The sequence below is a fragment of the Acanthochromis polyacanthus genome, chromosome 14, assembly GCF_021347895.1.
Source record: "Acanthochromis polyacanthus isolate Apoly-LR-REF ecotype Palm Island chromosome 14, KAUST_Apoly_ChrSc, whole genome shotgun sequence".
Classification (NCBI taxonomy): Eukaryota; Metazoa; Chordata; class Actinopteri; family Pomacentridae; genus Acanthochromis; species Acanthochromis polyacanthus.
In genome coordinates, this window is record NC_067126.1 from 34,639,360 (window position 1) to 34,665,341 (window position 25,982).

General features: G+C 40.6%; 1 protein-coding gene and 1 long non-coding RNA gene across 6 annotated transcripts in view; one reads left to right on the forward strand and one right to left on the reverse strand.

The window, feature by feature from the left end:
- myo16 (myosin XVI) overlaps nucleotides 1-11,586 on the forward strand; it is a 113,168-nt gene extending 101,582 nt beyond the window's left edge. For 4 of the 5 annotated variants that reach the window (XM_051958575.1, XM_051958576.1, XM_051958574.1 and 1 more), the window contains 2 exons: nucleotides 1,309-1,394; nucleotides 8,231-11,586. In XM_051958575.1, the coding sequence (XP_051814535.1) occupies nucleotides 1,309-1,394; nucleotides 8,231-8,401 (257 nt within the window). In that variant the 3' untranslated portion in view covers nucleotides 8,402-11,586. Of the gene's footprint in view, nucleotides 1-1,308; nucleotides 1,395-3,957; nucleotides 4,062-8,230 lie in introns of all 5 variants that reach the window. The other variant, XR_007946280.1, reaches the window with a different exon arrangement.
- A 497-nt stretch (nucleotides 11,587-12,083) lies between these two features.
- LOC127537012 (uncharacterized) lies at nucleotides 12,084-18,184 on the reverse strand. The gene is made up of 3 exons (XR_007946281.1): nucleotides 17,917-18,184; nucleotides 12,502-12,644; nucleotides 12,084-12,379 (listed from the first exon to the last, which is right to left on the reverse strand). It is a non-coding gene; the product is annotated as an uncharacterized LOC127537012 (long non-coding RNA).
- Nucleotides 18,185-25,982: the final 7,798 nt, after the last annotated feature.

Here is a 25,982-nt window from a genome sequence, read left to right on the forward strand (position 1 = left end):
TTATACAGAAATATATTAAAAAAACATGCAATCAACATACTTACATTTTTAATTTTATTTTTTTACTCGTACTTCTCTCATATCTGCTGTGTTCAGGCACATCCTGCAGTTCATCTGAAAACTCCCTGAATTTCTGTCCTATGACTGTTGCTCACAGCTGACATAGTAATGACTCCCCAGTTGTGCCAAGAAGTGCAAAAGTTTTAGTTTTTTTACAGAATTTTTTATGTGCAAACAATTTCTCTTTGGAAAATGTTTAAATGAAACACGTTGAATAGTTAACAGAATTTATTTTGTTCAAATAATACAATTTTAAGCTTAGATTTCTTTGGTTTATGTACCCAAAGGAGCTACACGTCAGAGATGTCTGATGGTTCTCTTTTACCGCAGTTTTTGTCTCGGATAAATGGTATAACTGTGCCAATTGTTTAAAAGATAACATACCTTTAAAACCCACCAGAGGGTTAAAACGGATTAGCCCGGTCTGTACACTGCATGTTTGTGCAAAGAGGTAAAGTAACCTTGTGTTTTGGCCAATGTGTAGTGGCACAATAAGCAAAGTTCAGGTAACCCTAACTGCACCTGGCCCTAGAGGTGCCACTTCTCATTTCAGTATGACACATGATACAGGTTTCATGAACTGAGGCCACAGCCAAGTTTTTTAGGTACTAGAGAGGTTTAAACTGCAGCTCTCTGTTGTTCACGTGCTGTTCAGGAGCCAGTTGATAACTTGATTTACTACTGTTGGGTCAGTCGTGTAAAATATTAGGAATAGTGTACAAACTGTCATGCAAAATATTGTTTTCCCTACCTCCTAAAGTTATGTGAAAGCTAAAAGGATATTTGATTCTACATAAAGAATACAGTCCTACCGACTGGGAAGTAATTTGCCAGGCCAAGCTAAACTGCAAACTCGCGTTGTACTCTGTCACAACAGTCACTTTAAACTAAACTTAGAGATGCCTGAAATAAAAGCGCTGTGCAGGTGGAGATGACAGGCAAGGAGAGTTGCGAAGCATGAGAGGGAAATTACATGACCTATTCAAGTGACCTAAGAAACAAAGAAAGAATACTCACAGAAACCATAAAAGAGGATTTTAATTTATCATCACTTGCAGACAAAGAAGGATTGCAGTAGTTCATTAAATATACAAAGAGATTCACATCTCAGAAAGTTCAAAACTCCTTCCGATTGCTTGAGTTTGAAAAGTGAGGCGTCCTTCAGCCTGTACATGTCTCTGTGTGGGCGTACTTCCAGTCAGATGCTGGTGATGTGTAGTAAATAGACTTGTGATGTTGTGTGTTCAGGGTCGCTGGAGGATGAGAGTCACGGCAAGTCAAACTCCTCCAGCAGCACCTCTCTGCACAGACACATGGACAGCCATCATACTCAGGTAAACACACAAAAAACGGCATCTGAATACACACAAACATAGAAATTATGCATGTTATAAAATGCGCACATGAGAATGCATTGTATATGTCTGTGTAATGCTACCCAATATTCATTTCAGCTGAATACAAGGTGTAATTTCTGGATGCTTTGTATCAACAGGTGCCATTTTAATTTGCTGCAATTTTACATCCTAACACCTTATGTAACACACAATCCCTCTGTGTCCGGTCTGTCATTTTGTTTAAAACCTGGGACGAGTATGTTTACACACACACAATTACAGCGCAAGTATATGAGGTTTCCATTGTGTTTGTTGACATTCTGAATGGACAGGAAAGTGGCCTCCTTTGAGCAGCATGTATCACTCATGACATGTGAGCTTTTTCTGGCTCTGCAGACAGGTGTACAGTTACAGGATTGAATTTATTGTCCTGTACACTTGCACCCAAGCTCACACACATGATTAAATTCATGCACACAGACACAGACACACAGACACACACACATGCTCCTCATATGGAACTGATAAAACTCCAATGACCAAGTGGAAACCGTCTTGAGTGAAGGGGAGCTTTTTGAAAACTGAGACATAGAACTAACTGATAAACATGTACGTTGGAAAGCTTTAATAATTGAAAGATATTACAATAGATTGGTGCGGGGGGGGGGGGGGGGGGGGGGTTATGAGCAAGATCACACTCACATGATCGACCCAGCACACAAGATGTCCACGGGGAGGGATGGTCACAACCAAGAGAGACATGCTGTTATGATGATTATCATGTGCTGTACCTTCACCTCAGGCAAAACCCTTCAAACACTAGAATTAGTCTTTTATCTGTTAAAAAAAACCACTCTCCTTTATGTAAATTGTCAATCATTAAACCTAAAAGATCTTCAAAAAATGTAGCTTCTAGTGAAGAGCCTCAACATTCTGAGGATGCTCTTCATCCACTCAGCTTACAGTATGTACGTTGCATTCTTCAAATTTCCTCTTTAAATAATTGCATTTCATTGGCGTTAAAGTGCCACGGTCTAGCAAGTATTCTCTGGAACAGAAATGAGGAGATGTAATTACAAATAATACATTCACGACTCCCTAATTGCCAGGGTACACGGCATTTGGCTCCATAATTTTCTGGCTGCCGTTTTAGCCACTGTATGTGTCTAATGTGTCCAGGCTCTGTGACCAATGTGCAGCTTTTATCTCGACTATCTCTGCATGATGGATGCGTTTTGCAAGATCAGCTCGCATCTCTGAAGCATGAGATCTACTCGTGAACATCTGTAAATGTCTGTGTACATTGGCAATTCACTTGAACGTGTTTATAATGATGTATTTCATTTGCACGTTGAATTTGTTAGCGCGAGAGATAAAAGGGAGAAAAGCGAGGCAGTTTGAAGGCCAGTGACCATCTGTTGTTTTCAAGAGGGTTCACATGTTTCTGTGGTCTGATAATAGGACAGATATGAAATTTGATCTCAGCTCATGAATACTATACTGACCAGTGATCATTACCAAGCTCCTGAGCTGCAGATATAAGTCGTTATTTTCTTATTTCAGCACATCACAGCAGCTCTGAGATCAGCTGTGGTACAGTCCGTGTGTTACAGTCCAACAAAAGATGTTGCAAATAAGCAAATGTAGCTTAAAAAAACTTTGCTTTTTTTTTTTAAACGCCTCAAAACTATATTGAGCTCGTGGCAGCATAAGAACTGTACTAAGTGCAGCCAGCATCATGTTTTAGTATCAATAAAATCAAATCTGCAGGCCCAGCAGTGAATCCATGAACTGCAACAACAGGAATTTGTATGCTTTTCGAACATAAGCTTCAAAACAATAATTGACCTACACATGTTGCCATTGTAGCTTAAATGCACAGTTGTACATTGCTTTCATCTGGAAGACATTGTATAATAATGCAGGTTTCGTGGTTAATAGTGTGTGCGCTGCAAATGCTCGCCTCAGTGCTTTCTGTGCCACTGCGTCACATGTTCCAGAATCAAATTGTTTCACTCAAAACAAAGTTTAATCATGTGGAAGCTAATTGAGATTCATCATAGACTGTATCAGTGAGTGACTGAGTGTCACTGTCAGTGGTGCACGAAGCACAAGAATGAGCAAAGGACATAGTGTCCCACTTCCGAGGATCTCAAGACACACTATTCATAAGGCAGCTCCACTAGAGATGTGAAGGCACGTTGTGTACCCACTTCACAGTCCTCAGGCTAATGAAATGTTGTACCTCTGCATTCACAGCCGCGTTGACTTTACCTATGGATCTTTTTGAGGCTTGTTTGTGTAAGTGGAATAAAATACCGATGTGCCAGCACACTGTGTTCAAGGCTACTTTCATTCAGTGTTTTCAAAAAGTCTGAAGCACGTTCCAGCTTTTAATGTAACAGTTTACTTTATCAAAAGGTGAAGGTTCACAGTGAAACATTCAAACTGTTGAGCTGTTCTCTTGTATCTAAATGACTCCTTTTCCTTCTCTCTCTCTTTCCTGTCTTTGATTCTAATGAGCCTGGCTGTTGCTCTCACACCTTACTTTATTTTCCAGAGGGGTCATCTCAACTTTTCTCCGTTCGGTGCGGGGGCTGCCCTCTAAAACAGCGAGGGGGGGCAGGGGGCTCACTGGAAGCCCCGTCCACATGTAGGGATGTGGTGAGTGTATGTCATGCCACTCCGCTCCCCACCCTTAATAGCAGTGTTTTTCATCGACCCAGCGTGCAATCATGACAGTAATGATCGTCATTTCACAATAAAGACTTCAAAAGTCAAAATTTAAAACCACACAAAAGTCTCTTTTTTTGGAGTATGAAAGCCTTGCCTCATGGAGAGAATGGCTTTAAAGATTTTTTTAGGTCTTTTATGGAGATTAAAGACTGTGGTCAGTAGTTCCAAGTATTCATGGATTTAAAAAAACAAAGGATGAAGTGTTCTGTTTTGATGCAAAGATTGAAATGATCTGGAAACATGGGTCGTCGGAGCAGAATTGTTGAAAACCACTGCTTTTGTAGGACATTATCTCAGATTTACTTGCCATCTTTCTTTATTTTTCTTGTCGAAGCAAAAAATCTGATCCTGGAATCAGTGTCTTTGCTGCATTCACCCCCTTTTTTATCCTTCATTTCTGGAAACTGCAGCTCTTGGGTTTATCGATCAGTATACCAGCGTATGTGGACGAATCATTTGGTAATTACAGGTCTTCTCTTTGGCGGTGTGCTTGGTTCAAAATATCAAAATAAAACTGCATACCAACATTGATACATGTGGAATTTACTGCAAAGTAGAGCTGTAACGACTGATCAAATAATCAATTAGTTGTCAACAAATACATTAATTGCCAGCTATTTTTATCATTTTATTAATCAGTTTGAGTAGTTTTAAACAGAAAAAGTCTAAATTCTCAGATTCCAGCCTCCTAAATGTGAATACTTTCTGGTTTCTTTACTCCTCTATGACATTTTGAAATCGATTAATCAAGAGAAAAATCTACAGATTAACAGTCAAAGTAAGTTATCGCAGCCCTACTGCTAAGAGATACTCAAACTGGAGCTGCAGTTTTTATCGTTGCTCATCCATCTGCTGGAATTTTATGTTGCTGACTTCATCACTTGGTTCCTGTTTTAACCCTCTCTCGGCCTCCTTTTCTATCATCGTTGTTGTCACTGATGTGTGTAAAAATGGTAGTACTTTCGTAGTTGTTCCACAGCTTCATCCTAGTGTGTGTGATATCACTGTGAGCGTCGCAGACAATGCATCTTATGTACATGTCCACTGTTAAATGACAGCCTCTTTTATCTTGGCTTCTTACGTATCAAACAGATTCATTACCATGAGTTTATTCATGACCATGACATGAAAACAATTCTGTGAGCCAGTGTACCTTTCAGTTAGCTGCATTCCACGCTGTGTTTATGTAGGATTCACAGAACTAACACGATAAATGAAAATGAAAGGATGAAGGAAGGGGTCAACTCATTTAGGGAATGAATGGTTTGTTTTGGCCCCTGTAGTGAGTATAGACAACAGCAGTCTAGACTAATTATCTAAAGAATTGATGTACTGTTAAGTCACTGAATGGTTCAAAGATTAATGTGTTAGTTTATCACTTTTGGCAATGTTGAGGCAGAAGTGATGGCATTCAGAGGAGGAGGAGGAGGAGTGGTCCCATGTTTGATAAAGAGCTCTAATGTCTAGCGTATCCAGAGAAATTTCCAGGAAGGAGCTCACTCATACTGTAGGTCATCAGTGACTGCCGGCATCTCTTCCTGTCTGCAGTTCCTCTCTTTCTGTGCCAACTGCACTTCCCGCTCTCCTCCGCCAGTCTGAGCGAAATGATTGAAGAATTACAAGCTTTTTCATCACCTCTACATTAAAAAAAACGTATAGAACATCTTTGATTTTCTGTGTCCTGTGTTAGTGCTGCTGTGCGATGTACACACAGCTTTAGATGGGATCAATCATAAAATATTTTAGCCCTTTGCCAGTGTGTATACATGCATATGTGGGTTTACACAATTGCACGCATGCTAGTTTGAATGTCCAAATGTGTGTGTTTTTCTGTGGAGATGCTCAGAGATTGCTTTCACAATCGGTGGCCTCAGGACATAATGTCTGCGATTGTCCGGAGTGACCGCTAGTCATCCTACATTATCATACTATTACCATAACATTACCAGTACGTTAACATGGTTGGTATGGATATTGGTACCATCCCCCACAAATGCAACGGGTGTGGTCAATATTTCAGGGGAGCATGTGTGCTTCAAGTCAATTTCCTTAATCAGGGTGTGTTTTATTTAGGCTAATGTATGGAGATGGGTGCAGCAGTTTGTTTTTTTTATACCACTCGTATCAGTTGTGGCAAATCTTACAAGAGAATAAATCATTGCAGGTCAGTAGGCTGCTTTACGTTGAGAAAAATGCATGGGTGTCCAATTCAGATAATAGATCGAAGAATTTGAAATCAGACGTACAATAGCAACTGCTGCATAGTGATTTATTTTATTCCAATATCACATTGTGTCAGACGCCCAGCTAATTTGTCTTGCTGTAATTTCAGAATGCGACATTTACCATCTTAACTTAATGTCAGGCTGACATTTTCAGGAGGAGTATTAAAGTGTTTTACATTTTCGGGAATCGAGGCCACAAAGTATGAATCCCTTCGGAATTATTAATAGTCAAACTATCTGATGCTCATTGCATTGAGTGTGTGTGTGAGAGTGTGTGTGTGTGTCCATGTACAGTCATGCATTGCAGAAGGACACGGTGTTCCTACTGTTCAAGTAGCTGGTGTTCCTGCCTGGCGCCACAGCAGAGAACAGCCTGGCAGGGAGGTGTAAATTATGGATTAGACTGCTGAGTATTGTACTTGTGCAGGCAATCAATCTGTATGTGCACATATGGATATTTACAGGTCAGGTATGTGGTTCCTCAGAAATGTGCATGCAAGTACGTGAAAGTATTTAATGGGTGCAGTGAGCATTTATTGGTGTGTATGTGCCTGTTGCTGTGTGGAATGCATCACTAAATGTACTGTATGCTCGGTGATATACCGGAAAAATGTTGCAGTTGTAAGTACTGTTCACTTGATTTAGCTCACTGACCCAGCTCCAGCAGAGTGGACAAGGGAGCAGAAGTGAAGGGAAACGCATAAAAAAGCGAAACAGATTTGTTATTCCTCTGTTTTATAGATATCTGTGAGTGTCCAAAACCTATTTAAAGCACATCAGTGAGCCACACTGTTAGACTGGGTGTCATGTTCCTTCGTTATGATTGGCGCTGTAATTTATTTTCAGTCAATCCTGCTTACTGTGTTCTAGTGCTTTAAAGCCTCAATGCAACATGAGGTGTTTTATGCTGCAGATGAAATTAGTTGCCAACAAATGCACAGCTTACTTCTTGTTAATACTGCCTGGTGAAAGCAGACAGGGAACCTGTAGAAGACATTTGTTGTATTTTTGGTGCTTTTGTATAATTTGTTGACGGAACACTGTACATTTGAGTATTGTCTGACTTAGCCTTTGGATCTCACCTCTGAGCCAGAAAGGGACTGTTTTTTGCCCTTTAGCAGCACATCAACCACCACCACCACCCCCCAGTTCCTAATCTGGTCTGGATCATCAGGGCTTGGTCCTGTTGCTGGTATTACTGACTGAGAGAGATTGGAATTCCTGTCTGATTGATTTACCTGGATATTGACTCGCATATGACTGATGATGTGCTCTATAGAGACTGGTGTGTGTGTGCGCGTTTGCACACTTTCAGGTTTCTGATCTGAGTGTCTGTGAGAAAATAGAAGAGCCACTTTGAGCTTCAGAAGAGTCCCTGCTGTGATTCACACGCTCTTGGAAGTGATGTATGTAAGCTCCGGAGACAGACCATCAAAATGGACGGCTGTTAAAGCTGTCATTCAAAGGGATTCCCCTCTCCATGTTTCCAGCTCCATCAACTAATATGAGATGGCTTTGTGCCAGGCCCAGATTCATTTCTGTGTTTGCAATGATTCAGGAAGAAGAGTGACCCAGTTGAAGAAACTTCAGAATCAGACCAAGCCTTGTCTTATTTTGCTTGTAGGTGGTAATCTCTAATGGATACGTGATTAGATTACATTGTTGATGCTTACGTAGTGAATGGTAAGACTGAAGGTGGTTTCTTTTTATAGTAGTGCTGTTTGTCATTCTCACTCCTCCGATCATAGCTTGGTCATGTCCGCTTCCTTCCATCAGTCTCGCTGAATGTGATAATTCAGTGTGTGATCTGAATGTGGAGATGCTCCTTTTCTTCCTCAGCTAAGCCCAACCTGCTCCTTTCTTCTGCCCCAGGTGTTCCAGCGGTTACGTCTGTCCAACGGGGATGAGAGCGCTGCCCTGGCGGAGCTCCTGCGATGGCGACGAATGCAGTGTGAGGGGCGGAGTGACTGGAAGCACCGTCCACCTCAATCCCCACCCCTGCCCCCCACGCTGCTCTGGACCAACAGGAAGGCCTCTCCATGACAGAGGTTGTGTGATACAGTCACATCTATTGGCTATGAAGTTCCTCCCTCGTTCTTCAGCCACACTCGCACATGCTCTTAATTTTGTTTTTTTGTTTTTTCCAATCTGGGCCAATAACCTCAATGCCCATGGACTACGCTGAAGCTCCCGGCCCTAAAGCCTGAGCCTAGTCCCTGGGCTGAAAGTCCTGCTTCCCCCCTTTGTACTTGATTTTGGAGGATGCCCCAACCTCTATAATAGAAACTTGGCATTATGTGACACTGACAAGTGTTATCCATGAAAATGAGTGGAAAGCAGACACAGTAGATATTCATGTGGAGGTGAGGGTTATTTTTAAATTATCTTCTGAGATATTATGCACGATGTCCATCCATGGGAGGCTGAATTTAAGAGCAAGGTAGCAGTGTTTTCATGGTGGTCACGATACTGAATGGTTCTTTTATTCTGTCTGTATCCAAGCCTATCATGATGTGCTGCTGCACACAAAGGAGCTCCGCCCCAAAACATGGTGCTGATTATACTTGACATGCTGTCCTGTGATGCTCCCATGAGTTCTTATGTGTGCACCCACCCGAGACTCTGACCTCTAAAGTTTACACGTCAGCCAACGCCTTTGGAAACCTCCGGTTCTTAGCATCAGTGTACGGGCTTAGACATGGGACCTTTTTCAGGTACACAGCTCTCACTTAGCCTCTCATGTTGGGGCTCTTAAGTGCTACTGCAGCCCTGGTAACGAGCGACCAGGGGTCAGGGTGACCTCAGTATTATCCCAAGGTGCACTTCTCTTCCTCTTTGTTACCACCAGCCTTTGAGGAACGAAACCCTCTGGCCAAATCTGAAACTACTGCACTTACCTTTACTGTGAGAAGGGGATCTAACAAAAGAACCTGCTTTGGTTTGAGGTGTAAAGCTGAAAAATACAAAGCTTTAGTTGACAGGTATGTGGTTCATGTTGTGAACATGAAACTCTGTGCCAAAGTGATACATTGTGTGAAAGATATATCTAAACCTACAGTTGAAAACTGATGTGTACAGTAGTCCCTGTAGACTCATATATACAGACTGACATAAATGACCAAATCATAGCTGTTACTGCGGTTCAGTGGTGATTCTGTGGACTGTTCCTTTATGGATCAAAAGTACATGTTGAAAACTGGGGAAAATACAGTCTACGCGTATAAAGTAGCAACTTGACTCTCATCGATACCTGAACCGGCTCGTGTGTTTGGTGTTGTTCGGGAGACATACAGACGAACTTTATTGTACAGATTCCTCTCAGTCACCTCCTGTTTCTTCCTGTCGTCTCCTTTCTCGTCATTTGACCACAAACGAACAGACCTGTTTCCTCACTTGACCCCACCGAGCCCGACCCTTCTCACCCTTCCCGATGGATCAAACCTGGCTTTACGGGTGTTTCCATGGTAACCACATTGTAAATAGTGACCAGTGTCGTACGTTCTAACTTTTAATATGGCAGAGGAGCGCAGAGGTTGAATGGAAAGACAAAGGACATGATAGAGGTGAGATAATACTGTCTGTGATGGTGAAACTGGGATCGAAGAATGTCTTGGGTTAGATGCAATGATGGAGGTAAAGAGAAGAGGTTTATTTTAAAATGTGAATATCCTTTTTTTTCAAAATGACTGTCTATGGCTATGAAATTCTTTATACTCTATTTAATATTATTTGTTTATTCCCCTCTCGACCCTGTTGTTCTGTTCCTCCGATGCAAGGCAGGTGTTTTTAAGCGTATATGGATGTTTTATTGCACAATGTTTATGTGGTGTTGTGTTGACTTCTGTAATGGGCTGGGTGTGTCCCGACAAGCTGTCTGATCTTCGCAGATCAGTCCGAATTGTTAGAGCCGCAAAGTATCAATAGGTCTAATTGATTTCTCATTCCCACTGATCACCCACAATGTGTCTGATTGATTCAGCCTTACAAATTAGCAGCACCATCAAAGGATCGATCTCGACTGCTGTCAGTGTGTGGAGGTGCACAAATATTCAAGAGGAATTAAAGGATGCCGCTGATATTCAGGAAAGAGATGGCAAACTAGCTGAGCTGCGTTTTCGACTGACTGGCTGAATGTATAAATGCAATTTTTTTTTTTAATTTCAGTACCTGTGCACATCTCGGAATCCCTTTGTATCTTATTATTGGAACATACGCCTGTAACTAAAGAGTGTACCTAACTGCTTAATGTGATTATTGTCTTCAAAAGTTATGTATGCAGTTCATTTTTAAAGCAAGTTGATAACAAAAAGATATTGATTTGCTCCATGATTCACACCTCGCGTGCTGTGATTGGGGCTGCATGAGTACTTGCAACAGAGAACTACGTCAAACATTTTCACACGAGGATTTGAACTCATCCGTGATCAAATGCAGGAATCGACATCAAGCTGCTCAACCTTGCCAACGCCAGTGAAAGAGAGTTTTCTTGCCTCGGTATTTGCCCTTCATTATGATCCGAGCTCTGGTTAGTCATGTGCAGTTTTGTGTCTACCCATGTTTTACAGAAGTCATGAAATGAGGACATTGTTTTCGTCGTAATCTAAAGCATATCAGTGCTTTCTACCTTGCATGACCACATGTTGGGCCTCGCCCCTATAACATGCTCGTTCTGAAGAGATAAAGGCTGTCTAATGTGAAGAACTGCTTCCCGCTGCACTGTGAATCACCACCCTCCCCTATGTCTCATCGAAACACTTTAATCCACCTTCAGCTGGATTGGCCCGCAAACGCGTCACCTCCATCCCATTCAAAGCCTTGGAGAATTAGCTCAGTCTGTCGTAAGCATCCCAAACTCTGGCAGCCAGGTTACTGCCAGTCATCTTTGTTAGTCAGGAATCTATAAATCATCTGCTCTGAGATCAGCTCTCTGGTGCTTCAGCCAGTGCAGAGTGGTCATCCTTTTGTCCCCAGTCCATATATAGTTGTCCCGAGCAACACAGTATTTCAGCACCTGATAAGGGTTATCTCACTGCCTTTCATAGTGTTGGTGTTTTTTGTTTGTTTTTATTTGTAATATTTCTTTTGTACATGACATACAGTATATTTTAATCTGCATACATATGTGTTTGTGGAAAGAAAAAAAAGATTGTGATATTTCATAATTATTATGTTCCCAATGTTTTATATAAGTACTGTACCTGTACAGCAATAAAGCACAATTGTGTCAATGCCAGTCTTTCTGTGTGAGTGTGTGTGTGTGTGTGTGTGTGTGTGTGTGTGTGTGTGTGCGAGAGAGTGAGTAGTGTGTGCTTTAGCCTGAATTTTAACCTATAAAGCAAATCGCACCAATTTTAGCCATCCAGCTGTTAATACTGCACATGTAAGAATTTTTGTCCTCTAACAGGACATCAGTTGCCACAATTGTAACCTCCTGCTTGGTATAATCAGGGCTTGGTTCTTGGTCCTCCTCGTATTACTGACTAAGGAAGATTAGAATTCCTGTCTGATTGATTGATTGATTTACCTGAGTATTGACTCACAGATGACTGATGATGGTCTCCATACAGACTGTTGTGCATGTGTGTGTGCACTTTTGTGTTTCTGACCTGAATGGGTTAGCATACCAGACCTCAGTTTCCCACTTTTCTTTCTCTTCTTGATTCTAGAATGATTTGTGTGGCCTTGCAGATAATGTCGTTTTGCAATGGTGGAAGAATGCATGGAATAAAACTGTCACTACTTCTGCTGCTGATACTTTATAAAAATCTATTGAGTTACAGGATTGCAATGCTAATAATTAACTAGCAATGTTGCAATATAAATGTAGTAAAAAGTAAATGTATTGAGTGAATGTACTTGGATATATCTCACTGATAGCTCGTTTTTTGTGTGTATGTTTCTCTGTATTTGCATGAAGCACCAAAGCTTGCAAGGAATGAGCAATGTTTAGCATGATACCTGTGCAAAGTGACATTTCCCAGGATGAGAGGCTTCCAGGCATTTTCTGTCCTGCGGTGGTTTCTGTTAACAATCAGGTCAAGACAAGCAAAAGTCAGTTGCCTATTTGTCTTCCAACATATATAATTCGCTGAAGTAATTTGGAGGAATGTTTCCCCCAAGCAGGAGTCACTTGAAGGCCTCACCTCAGAGTGTGGGAGCCTGCGTTTGAAGTTTATGTGTCATTGTGTGTCACGGCAAACCGATTCCACCCAAGGGTTCTGACTCATACACTGCCAGGTGAATGTGCTTTGAAATCTTAAGTATATAAAAGCTGAAAAGAAAGAGACTGATGGGGGAAAAAAATGTTTATATTACCATGTTAGGCAACACTATCATTTTGGCATGGTAGTGGCATCATCATCTTGCCGCTCAGTTCAGTTAACACGTTTCCAAAGACACTACTTCACGTGTTAAATCTTATGTAGCAATCTCACTATCAGCATAAGACCACAACATTGGCACGGCATGCAAATAATCATTTTTAGATTGTAGTAAAACCAAGTAAACATGGTTTTAGGTACAAACAACCAAACACAGTGCAGCTCTTCTTGCTTGTCTCTTTAAACCCCTTGTGATTTGTTATTGCACACACATATGTATAGTCACAAGTCACTAAATTGTGAACCATCTGGAGCTCTTTCCTGCAAACAAACATAAATTTAAAAGTGTTTGCTTATTTTTATGCATGCCAGGCACTAGAGTAGCCCAGCAACTGTGAATATTTATACCACTAATTTGTGTATCAAAATAACATCTGTGCTATTATGTCTCTCTTTAAATATCCTTTTACAAAATGTTGCTCACAGACTGAATAGAAAATCCTGCTTTGGAGTTTGAGCTGACATGTCTGCCAAGTCTACTTTGCATTCTAGTCTGACTCTGTTTGGAGGATGGTGCACGTTTCAACATCAACAGTCGCTGCTGGTTCCAGTTTATTAATACACACATTGCATGTGTTAATGTGTGCAAACGGCTTTTCTCAAAGGTAATGAGTTGGAAATGCCCCACTTATAGACGATGCTTAACAAATTTATTAGACCACCTGTCATTAAAAACGAGAAAACTGGAATCGTTTAGAAGGCTGTCAAAAACTTGTTTCAAATTAAAACATTTATTATTTATTTGGCAAATAAACTGGAACAACTAAATGGTCCTTATTCATATATATTAACCAAAAGTCTTAATATTTTGTATGACCTCCTTTGGCCCTGAACAGTTGGCATTCTTGCTGACATTGTTTTTATGGACTTTTTGACAGTCTCCTCTGTTATTGAGTTCTAAATAGTTTCTAGCTGTTCCCAGTGACTTGCTTTGGATGACATTTATTGTTGAATACCATAAATCCCAGATCTGCTCAATAGGACTCAAGTCTGGACTTTGACTTGGCCAGTCCATCAGTACTCCAGATTCCTTTTTCTGGTCAAGTCGTCTCTGCACAGCTTTGAAGTATGCTTGGGGTTGTTGTCTGTTTGGTCTATGAACCCATGACCAATCAGGTTCAATCCAGAAGGGATTCCATGATGCACCAAGATGTTGTAGTAGACCTTCTTGGTCACGATACTATCGATGTTTACTAATTTGTCCATGTCGTTTCCACAAATGAAACCCCATACCATCATGGAATCTCCACCGTGTTTCACTGTGGGTGCAATGCATCTGGCATCAAAATATTCTCCAGCTTTTGTGCAGACATAAACACAACGATGGTGAGTTCAAATTTGGACTCATCCGTCCAAAGTACCTTCTTCCAGTCATCTGCAGTTTAGTGTTTTTGGATGTTTACAGGCTTCAATAATGGATTCTTAGCAGCTATTCTTCCCTTCAAGCCTTGTTTCGTCAGTCGTCAGCTTATGGTGATTCTGGAGACTTTCTCAGATTCTCATCTAGAACCATTATTCTCTGCCTGAAGATCAGCAGTGGTCTTCCTTCTGTCTCTAGTACTTCAGATCTTGAGGTGCCTGACATCTGTTTCAGTTAGCTTTCATTTTTGGCCTCTTCCTTGACACATTTTGTAACTGCCGGTCTTTGCAATTGAGTCCACACGGTGAGAACACTTTACGTCTTGCTCTATTTGTCTCAAAGACCATCCAGCATCATGAACTGCTTTAATTCAGACTCTGTCCAGTGATTTCCTTACGCTTCACCATGTTGAACAGGAGTGAGGAATTTCAAACTGAATTCATGGTTTTAGACCCAAATTCGAGCCAGCACATTGGAATTCTATGAGAAGTTACAGATTAAGCAAGAATAACATACAACAACTAAAACAAATTTGCAAGCAAATAACTGCAGTTTGACATCTCAATAAAAAACAATGTGTTTTACTATTTTTTCAGCTTTTCTGCACAACAGTAAATTTGAACATTAATGGATAAAATAATTATGTTTGAGCATTAAAGATATCATTTTGATTAAAGAACTTGCACATACTGGTAGATTAACCATTACAGAAACATGAAAATATTTTGGTAATCAGCAATAGTGTCAATTCAGGGCAGCAGGGGCGAACACCTCACACTGGGTGGTGGTCTAATAAATTTGTTAAACCCTGTATATGGATGAGTTTGGAGCAATTAGACATTTTGAGAAGAAAATCAATCTAAGTACCACCATCAGTGACTATGTATGTTTTTTTCCTACTACAGAAAATCAGCATTCCCATAAAACTCTACATGTCTAATGAAAGTGAATATTTCACTAATCTTCCTGTTGACATGCAACCATGCATACTCCAGGTTCCCTGTTCTTAATAACATCTAGTCCATTTGAGGGGCTGATGAATGTCACATCAATGTCATTCTTGGCATTATTTGATGAGGGTCGATGCCCTAACGTGCCATTTAGCGCATCAAAATATGGACGAGTGGGACAGCAGGGGCCACTTGTGCCAATCTGCCTCTTTGTGTCAAAACAGAATTGCTTCAAAGGTTCCCACTTGTTTCAGACTTGTGCAATCACAATCTCCCTCTTCATTCCTGCACTCCCCTTTTTGAAGGTTGGTGTTGCAACATTTGCAGATACAAAACATGTTGACTTCCAAGCCTTTCATAATCTTTAAAGGTACTATAGGTGTGTTTTTATATGCATCTTTTTCAGTCTTTTCCAGTCTCGCAAACTATTAATTTGTTGGTTTTGTGTACAACACACAAAGCTGAGTGTAAAATCAACTCATGAGTAACTACAGTGCATACTCCATTTGAGATACTTATTATGAATGCATAAAGAATGTTTCAAAACCCAAATGACATTGGTGTATTTCACATATCTCAATGGGAAAGTACTACATTTGAGATAAAGCTTAATTTAGAATATATAACATACATGTGCTGACCTCTTATGTTCTATTTTGAATGACTATGTGCTTATTTCTTTTGTGTAACGGTTCTGTTTTTTAGTTAAAATGAAAAATCTGTTGCTTTAAGTAAATAATCTATATATATATAAAATAAGTCCTATTTGCCACATTCATCTCATCTCAGATAGGCTGGACCAGTAAAGTCAGAGCATAATAACCTATAATTAACCACAAATTTTTCCTTTGTTTTTGTTCAAAAAAGTACATTCTGTAAATGTTCACATTTCAGCAATTATCTTTTTATACAACATTACGAACCCTGAGAGTTTTTAAGGAAAATAAATTCAATTTCAGCAATATTATTCCCCAGTTTATCATTTACACATTACAACTTACAGATCAGAGTGTCTACAAGGACACAAAACATTTAGTTATCTAGAACTGAACAATACAGTGTTTTAGTATATGATCAAAATGACAGAAATCAGACTAAAAAAGAGAAAAACAACAAAAACAAGACACAAAACGACAAAAGCGAGAAACAAAATACCAAAAAAGATAAATTACACGAAACAAAGCAAAAAGTTACAAAATGCAACAAATATTTAATTTTTAGTTTTGCAAATGTACAATCTGCAGTTAATGTTAATTTTTAGACTTCACCAAGTCGTCCTGTGGACCCGATTGGACCCTCTGGTGGGCCGGTTTAGGCCCCCGGACCGCATGTTTGACTGCCCTGTACTAAACGGATAAAATAACATCTTTTACTAGATTTATTATATTATTATTATTTTTATGTGTTTTGTGAAAATGAATATAAAGTTACCATTTAGGCATACACATAAATGATGCTTCCAGTTAGTATTTGCACAAAATATTTGCATCCCCTCATGCTGCATAAAACCACATCGTTCTCGCTCTTAGGAAGCAATGAATGGCTGCTCCACAGAGCAGGTGTGTGGGAGTGATGGTAAAGACAGAACTAATGCATGTGGCATGCGCAGTCAGAAGGAAAAGCATCACATTGATCGTGTATGTTTGTTTTGGTCTTGAAACCACCACCGGAGACAGACTGACGTGCAGTACTGTTTGTCCATGTGTCTATATGTTTGTGCTTCAGAAAGGACCAAAGTCAGACAGGGGAAGCTGATGAAAGCTGTAAGAGTCCCTCCATCTGAGACATTTCAAAGGCCATGAAATACAGGAGTAAACATGATTCCCACCTCTATTGATTAGTTGAGCACTGGTTGGAGGGTTGGTAGGTTTATGTTGACTTACAAACAGCCTGGGGACTGAGTTGCTCCAGTCTGATCGATGCTTTGAAGAAAAGGCACAGGTTTGAAGGGCTGCTCCCTTAGCTGGGAGACTTCACCAGCTTTACGATAGCCAAAGGTTTAGGGTTGTTCTTGTAATACACGAAGGGTGGTGCCTCTTTCCCAAGCATTTAAAGACCTCATAATGTCCATTTCTCAACCCCAATTTACTGCCCACCCCGATGATCTCTGTCACACCTCCTGTTGCCCTTTCTGTTCTTCCTTCCCCCCACATCCCATTCTGACCATCCTGCTTGGACTCCACTCTTGTTTTCACCTCTTCACCTATATCTCGCAGTGCTACAGCCTTCCATGCACTGCTCGCTGTGAGTGTGAAAATCAATAACATCATCTCAACACTGCCTCAATTTTCAATTAACGACTTTGAGGTCCGTCTCTCCAGACACATCCATCACATCAGATCAGTCTTTGAAATATCAGATTAGACAAACTCGCACACCAAAGTGTCTCTTGCACTCACACAGCTCCCATACTGTATTTGTACACCACCTCTCAGTGTAGAAAAACAAAAAGATGAAATACTTGAAGCCTCATCTCAAAGGTACGCTTATTAATATTTCATATAAACAGTGGATCAAGAGTATGTGTAATGTAAAAAGGATTGCTTGTAGTGACAAACCTACAGAGAATTATATCCAATTCTGCTGTACTTTGCAGCTCTAAGCACCATTTTAGAGTGAAACATCAAGTTCATTTGATTTTATGACCGACATCTTATCAACTCTTTTTCTAGCCACTACATTAGAATGTTTCCAGGAGAAAATCATGTGATAAAGTGACTCAGTGATACCTGACGAGCACCAAACAGCAGACAGACAAAGTTAGCAATTAACTGGCAAACATAGTGGAACAATTATCAACCACAAAGCCTTTCACAGGGGTTGGTGAAGACAAAAATAGAGCAAAAAGAGAAAGAATACTGAACTTACATTTCTCTTTGCCTTTGTCACTTCTCCAGAGGATGTATAAAGTCCTGTATAGTCAGACCATTCTCTCGTGCTAACACAGTGCTGTGTAGAACGGTCTGACTACACCTCATGATTTTGCTAAAGGGGTAACAAAGATCTTTGTGTTTGCATCTCTACAAACAAATCACAATTGTCTTGGGATGGGCTAAGAACAGGATGCATCAATGGTGGAATTGTTTTGGGAAAACATTTGCATGCAGGGAGGGAAGCACTGCCCTTAAAATGGATCATTCAGATGCTAGCAGGAGTGCATCAAAGCTGTTTCAAACTATTGGCAAAGCTTGAAATTTTCTCTGCACAGGTTGCTCACCTGGAGGTTGTTATTGTCATTTGAAAATGGTATTACGTGGAGCGAAAGAGGAAGAGAAAGCTTTGTGAAATGCACAGGAAATAGCAAGTGTACACCCATGATCTACTGTTTGCTAATTCATTCACTAGATCAAAGGATGCATCGCTGGCTTCTTGAATCTGTTTAAAGTGATTCCCTTTTGTCAATGAGACATAGGTCACTTTCACATTCATATTCTTCATGGTTTCACTGAGACATACGTGCGACAGAAAAGAGAAAACCACAATTCACAATTCAGCTATGTTCAATACATACGAGATTCAAGTGGATGCTTCCACCCGGATTAGGTCACAGTTTTGAAGCATCTTTTCCTAGACTGTCGTTCACAATACATAACAGCATTCTACAGCAGTATATTGCAATATCATGCATGCCTAAGTTCAAATTGTTGAAAAAGATAAGTAAATGTTATAGGGTCTGACACAGTAAGACCTTCATGGAAACGTGACCAGGGTGGACATAAAGCCAAACACAATTTAGATGCTGTGACATTAACAAAAGAGGTGCAGGATCTTTAGTGACGATAAGCTAAATGTCGCTAGGCAGCTTAATCTCTTTATTTTTATTGTTTGTTTCATTTCTTCATAGCAATTGCTGTATTTAATAGCCACTACAAATTATTACACTATTTAATGTCATAAGTTAGTAAATTTCCCTTCAGTAAGTATTTCACAATTACTACAATACTTTACTGAATGAAAAAATACAGTTTTACAGTCATGGCTTTCATTTACATGCATTTGTAATATTTACTTATTTTACTTTCAACTATGAAACTATCCACAAGTCCAGATAAGTATTGTGACAGTAGCTCCACAAACATGCTCCTCACGTACCTTCATCTGAACTTGATAAACATCCAGTTAACGCTCTAATGTATAAACACAATAACCCAGTGCTCATATGCTTTTAGATAAAGGAAAACAAAGTGATAAATCATTGACAATAGATCAGTAACACAAGATGAATCCTGTCTGCTCCACCCCCCTGCATCCAGACAGCAGCAGCTGGAATCATCTTCCTTCCATTTTCCTTTTAGCCAGCAGTCAGCAGAGTCGAAGGCTGTCTTTGATAAAGCTAATTAACACGGCAATTAACAAGGCTCCATACTGCTGACAGTGTCAGACAGACCGAGACACACTTTTTTGCTCATATAGACACAGGACATGCGCATATATAAGCATATATCTGTCAGGTAGGGCACTCACAGGGGTTATGAGGGAGCAATTAACAGTAATTGTGTGTGACGTTGCCATAGACACATAGGCCTGTACAGAGCTGATTCCACAAATGTATTGGGAGAAATTGTTAAAGAATTCAATTAAATTTTCTCATATGTTTAAAATACTGTTACACGAGTATGAATTTAGAAGCAGGTGCTTTTTGGTTCCAGTTCTTTTACCATTGGAGTGTGGAAGGAAATTGACATAATATTAGCAAAGGGAGAATTCCTGGGAACTCTCTGAAATTATGTCAATAACCTCTGTATTGTTGCCGTGGCAACCGGAGGCCCTGTCAGTGCAGCGTAACCATTGTGCTGCAATGCTGCTTCTCTCCCTTGGGTCGTTTCGCCAAGGACCTTCCTTTGCTTCTCTTTGATGTATTTCATATTTACATTAATACCCCCAGGCCACTCCCTCAAGCAAACATATGCCACTTTATACCACGGTCTATACATCCATGTGCAGTGGCAACAAAAAAGAAAATCTGCATGCCCTTCCAGCTCACGTGTACTTTGAAGGAGTTTGTGAAAATACCCATCGATTCCATGGACATGTACATTTGGAGGTGAGATAAATCATGCCTCCCTTGGATTCAAAAGAGACATTTATCCGTTAAAATCTCAGGAATATGCAGAATTCTCAGCAAGCAATACGGCCCCGGTCAAGGGGGAAATGTCCGATGATCCTCTGCTTCGTCCCATGGGCCTCGCCTTTGTATGGTGGCCAAGCTTTCTTCCTTCATTTGTCTCCGCTGTCAGCAATAAAATGAAAGATTAGAGGAAACCCCACACCATTTATACACTTAACATCTGAGGGAGACACAGTGACAAATGTGGAGAGGAGAACACCCTACAATTTTCCCTTCAGTCCACCGCATGTTTATCTAAAAGGATCTGAGTTCCTCTCGTGCTTCCCCTCCCCCAAATGTAAATGACAATCAGTGCCACATAGCGCTGTAGCAGTTTTTAATCAAGGATTAGTTAACTATCTAATCAGCCATTTGCCAACTAATTAAATCTCATAATTGCCCTACTTTAGAGGTATGAGTAATTTAATTAGCATGGGTGGCTCCTCTTTATGGGTGAAAGAAGAGCTGCTGAATGGTGCTACAATGAGCTGCCTGGACCATCCTAATTTACCTTAGAGTCAGCTACAGGACATTTGCATTCACTCTCAAGAAAATGAGGGATTTTGAAAGCATATTCCTGTGATAATGGGCTGTCAGTTGTCACTGCGAATTCTTCTTAAGGGTATGTTTTTCAACCATGAACTACAATATTTCTGCCTTATTACCAGGAGTCTCAACAAGTTCCATTAATATGGAACATTTTATGTGGCTAGATGATTTTTATAGAATAGGTTCAGGATTGGTGCTACTTTGAAAAAAAGAAAGGTGTTTCTTTGATATAAAGTTGTAATTGTCACTTCAAATTATGTTTTCTGTACATACGTCTTGCATTATGCTTCCATTTAAATCAAGAAGCATGCAACAAACTGAACAAATTCTGCTAAATTTAGTTAGTATAAAAAAGTGGAGTATGCATAATTTCATGGAAGCCTGTGAACACATTAGCAAATATGGTCATCCATATTTGAGCATCCCCGTATGCATTCAAAGCTCCCTCAGTATGTTTGCATACAAAACAGCATGGCAGTCATGCAAATGCACAAGGATTATGTTTCTGTGCAGCCATTCAGTCTTCCATCCATTCACTCCGTTTGCATGTGTGAGCACTAGAACTGTTCAATTCCAAGTCCTCATGGTCCTCATCTCCCCATCCCATCAGAGTGGTCTAATCCCAATGAGCACACTCCGCTAGCTCTTTGTATTAGTATACAGCAGGCATAGCACAAGGCTTCTCTGCTACGAACACGCAAAGATGCATACACACGAACTGTAACGCAATCCTCTATCATCTGATTTGTGTCACATTGAGAATCCTGCTGTTTAGGGTATTAGCATGGGGAGAAAAAGAGCATTAGGATTAAATACTTGTGTTGGATCTGCAGCATTATCTACATATAATGATTATTATAAAGCTCACTGTAAACAGACGTATCCACTGGGGCTGGGCATTTACGAGTGTGCTTGAATTAAACTGTTGCACTTTGCGGCACTTGCTGTTGCATGTGGAGGTTCAACCAGCCAGATAGAGACACACGATGAGGGGTTGGGAAAGAATACAACACTTGACTTCAATGGTAAATGTGCATTTACTGCATAAGCTTTAAGAGGTTTGGTTCCTGTTTAATTGGAATATTTAACACTTGCAGCAGTGAGGATTGCCCTTTTGTGTGAAACTGCTTAGAAACACGCAGTAAAACAATTAAGTGTCACAGTTGGTAGTGCATTCTCACTTGCAATGGCAGTTAGCATGACTATCTCTTTGTTCCTAGACAGTGCTAGACATGTTGAAAATTTCCACTCCACAGTGCACTAAATAGCATACTAAACGGTTGGAATATTTCAGAATTGACCTAGCAGTGCAGGGCTCAGACTAACCTGTTTCTATCTTTTGCTCCAAGTCAAGAGTTAAGAGATAAGGGTAACCGAATCATGTTACTGGTGCAGTGTTTACAAGGAACACAAAGGGGAAATATGTGAATCATTGTAGTTAAGGAACCAACACTGTGCAACAGTCATGGTCACATTTTAACTTATTATGGCGCTCCTGTTTCAACACAGAGGCCCAACGTGGCTTCCAAACAAAGCAGCGCAACACATTGCCTTCCAAAACATCCTGTACTGTAGTAGAGGTGTTTTCTGATGTGACACCCACCTATCAACTTTTGTTTTGTCTCTGTCTCCAAGACCATTAGAGATGACACCTTGAAAAATGATAGCGCTAAGACACATGAGATTTAGTTTTAGGCAGAAAAACCACATACTTGATTAATGTTGGGGAAAGGTTCAAAAGAAAACGAGCGGAATGTGAAGTGGAAGCAGAAAAAGAGCAGCGGGTTTCTCACACTCCATCAAGTAAGCGATACAATAATGACTGATGAAGTGTTTGGCACTTTAAAGAATGCACAGGGGCACCACACAGAGAGTTTTTTTTTTTTTTTTGTATGTAATTGGTTTGTAATTGATCTTTCTGTATCTGCACATTATAATTCTTGTTAGTTCTGCTAGGCAACATGTAGGTGGTATACCAGTTATTGTACCTGTACTGTTAGATAATACTGCACTATAGGCACATGTAGCAAATGGAAGGAAAAGGTAAGATATTGACTTTAATATTCTATATTATGCATTTATGTCTAGCTGCATAATACTTGTGCTTTCTCTTGGTTGCTGTTTTTCTTAATGTTTTCAGTGGCACTGCTGAGTTCAGTGAATCTGTACATTGTCAAGGAAAAGCTTGATGTAGCACTTCCCACTTTTTATTATTTATAATAGTGAGATAGGGTGCTTTTTCAAAGGATTTAAGGGCATAATAATTTTCTACCGCTGTCTTAGTCATACAGACACCTACACAATCTCCACTGCTCTATTGTTTTTACATGTATGGCCCCATTTGGGCTCATCATTCTCCTTCCAACGTCTATTAAAAAACATCCAGGCCACTCCGGACTTGCAGGTGCTTTCCTGATGAAAATCAGCTGCTGACACAAAGACTCGCTCCGCCACAGCTCAGTTATTATGATGGATCTCTTTTTCCTCAGCCTGACAGCGGATATGTAAAAACAACTTCATGCTTCATGTTGTAACTTTCCAAGCTGCTTTTTATGCCTGTATTCTACCGACAGGCTTATCAAGGTGTTTTCCAAAAGAAACAAAGCTTTTAATTAGGTTGTTGTTGTTCTGTCATAGTGGACTATTACAATATTACAGTGTGTTATCTGGCAAGTTAGGACATCAGGGTGAGTATGTTGCTTTTTTAGCTAAGATTTTCCATCAGAATCCTGTCAAGTTGCATATTGCTGTTACAGAACATTTGCTTAATAGACACCACTGAAAGACCAAAAATCATTAGTTTTACATGTACAGTCCAGCTACAGTCATTGCTCTTTAGACTGTGTCTCTGTACATTCAGTATGGAAATCTTTGTGCACTCTGTATGGTAAGGGTCATATTTTGCACACTGCTCTTTCAATACTGATGTAATCCTACTCAAATTAAAACCAGGATGTGGCACTTTAATTGAGCTGATGAACAAATAGAGTGGACCTGTCCAAATACCTGTGTTCTGAACTGTATAGTGTTTCCCATTGCTGAAAAGGGCTTATCTGTCTATGTTTGTTTCTGGATCTTTGTCTGGATCTCTATCATCCACATGAGTGGTAACACACACCCCTAGCATTCACAGGGAGAAAGTACTCTCAACCCTCCTTGTTCCACAAATGGCTGACATGACACTAGTAGGTCACCTTGCTCTGCTTGGATAAGGTGTTGAGAAGCACTCAGACTTATGTCTGACTCTGTGCCAAAGGGTCTCATCGTGCCCAGGTTGGGAACAGAACATTATGCAGCTGAAGGCGGGTTTAATTTGGACTGCTTAACAGCTGTGTTCTCCAGAGCTGTCAAAATAGCATAGAGAGCATCTCTTTCTCTGTCAGCTGAGCTATATGGGGTGAAGCATTTTGCAAAAAGATTAAACAAAGAGTAAGACGGAGTGTTCCTTCTTCAGAGCAAATGCCACTCAGGAACTTTTCGATAAGTGAAGAGATGTTTTTTCGTGTGCGCTGACTGATTTCTTTAGAGAAGTGAATATGAGCTCAGTCCTGCAAAGTTCACAGAGATTTTTTAAAAAGTGACCATTCTGAGAATGAGACCAAACTTTGCTATGCGACGAATCACTTTCATTATGCCATAACTGCCGCTGCACCGCCGAACAAAGCTAAAGTAGTTAAGCACACTTTGGACAAGGTTACATTACTGAAGCTCGGTTAACAGGCACAATATCGACTTACAGCGACTCAAAACAATTTCATTACAAGCAATTATAAGCATGAGGTCAAGCTGAGTAAAGAGAAGCAGATCACTGGCCGATTGTAGGCCCCAGTTCGGACATCTCATAAACAGCTGCCGGCAGCATTAACGTCTGGAAGCTTGATAGATGCCGGTGAAGAAGTGGCGTTGTTCATCAACAAGATTTATTCCTTTGAGATCACACTAAACACAACACATGTGCCAAGAACTCTGCTGTATTCTACACTGAAAAGATATTTAGAGTTGACATGTAGTAATGTTAAACTCGACATACAGCATGATTATGACTATGTACTCACACAGGCATTCATACAGGGACTCTCTCCAACAGAAATAGGTGTGCTTCTAGTTTCTAAGATCCAACAAAACTCAAGGAGACCGCATCAGTAGCTTCTCATTCTACACTACACTGAGCAGTGGTCAGTCAGTCTCCCCTCATCTCTCTCTTGATATACTACATCACATGCCGGGGTGGAGCTCCTATGGCCAGACACAGGCGTAATTCCAATGATAAGTTAAGTGCATTGACTAAATGTTGAATGCAGCCTCTGACGTTGCTGCCTCATGCCCATGCGCTCATACAAGTCCCCACATTCGCACACACATACGTAAATACACGCATAAACTCACTGCAGTACAATTCATGGTCATGTGTTTTTCATAGCTGAAAAGGGAGATAACGCACAGCCTTATCTGTAACCATGACAACTCGCTGAATCCTTCTGACGCTTGTTCTGAATCTGCAAAGTGTTGTGAATGGCGTCTAGATAGGGAACAGAAGCCCGGTGCTGTGGGAAAACGGCGAGATAACGGGACCTTTGATAATTCATGAGATTACACGGTAAAAATCAAGAGTGATTTTCTGGGCTGCTTTATGTTCTGATGACCTTGGATTGTATTGTTCATACTGACCTCAAAACCTTTAAGAATACTGGTTACCCTGGAGGAGTTGAGCTGAGATGCGAGAACTGTATGAAATACATGCAGATCATTCAGGACACACTTGACTTACTGGTGTTAACAGTGGCCTTCATCCAGCTGTCTATGTCTGAGTCCAAAGCAAGGTCTGTTTTTTTTTTTTCAAGTTCGCCATAACAAGAGGCCGACACCCAGCCCCCCACACTCTGCCGTGCTCCGCAGACAGAAAGGTCAACCTGAGAGCACCATAAAGAGGAAACACAGTCTTTGAGTTCTTCTAAAGTTCAATCAGATTCAGAAGAGGCCCACCTCTCTGTGTTTCCATACCACTGTGGTTCTGTGTGTGCTTGAGAGAGATTTTCAGATTGTGTTTAATAAGCGAAGGGGTGCTGTTGGGGAGAGACACACTGACCCTGAGGCAGAGTGACCCTAGGGTCAAAAAACAGGAAGGAAGTCACATGACCCATTCAGAACTCGCTGAGAGACAGAGAGCGAGTGGGGTGGAGGGGGTAGAGAAGGCAGACAAACCGAGAGGGAGACGCAGGAGTAAGGGAAAAAAAATCAGAAAAAGGAGGAAGGGGTGGGATCTGTTCTTTTCACTCTT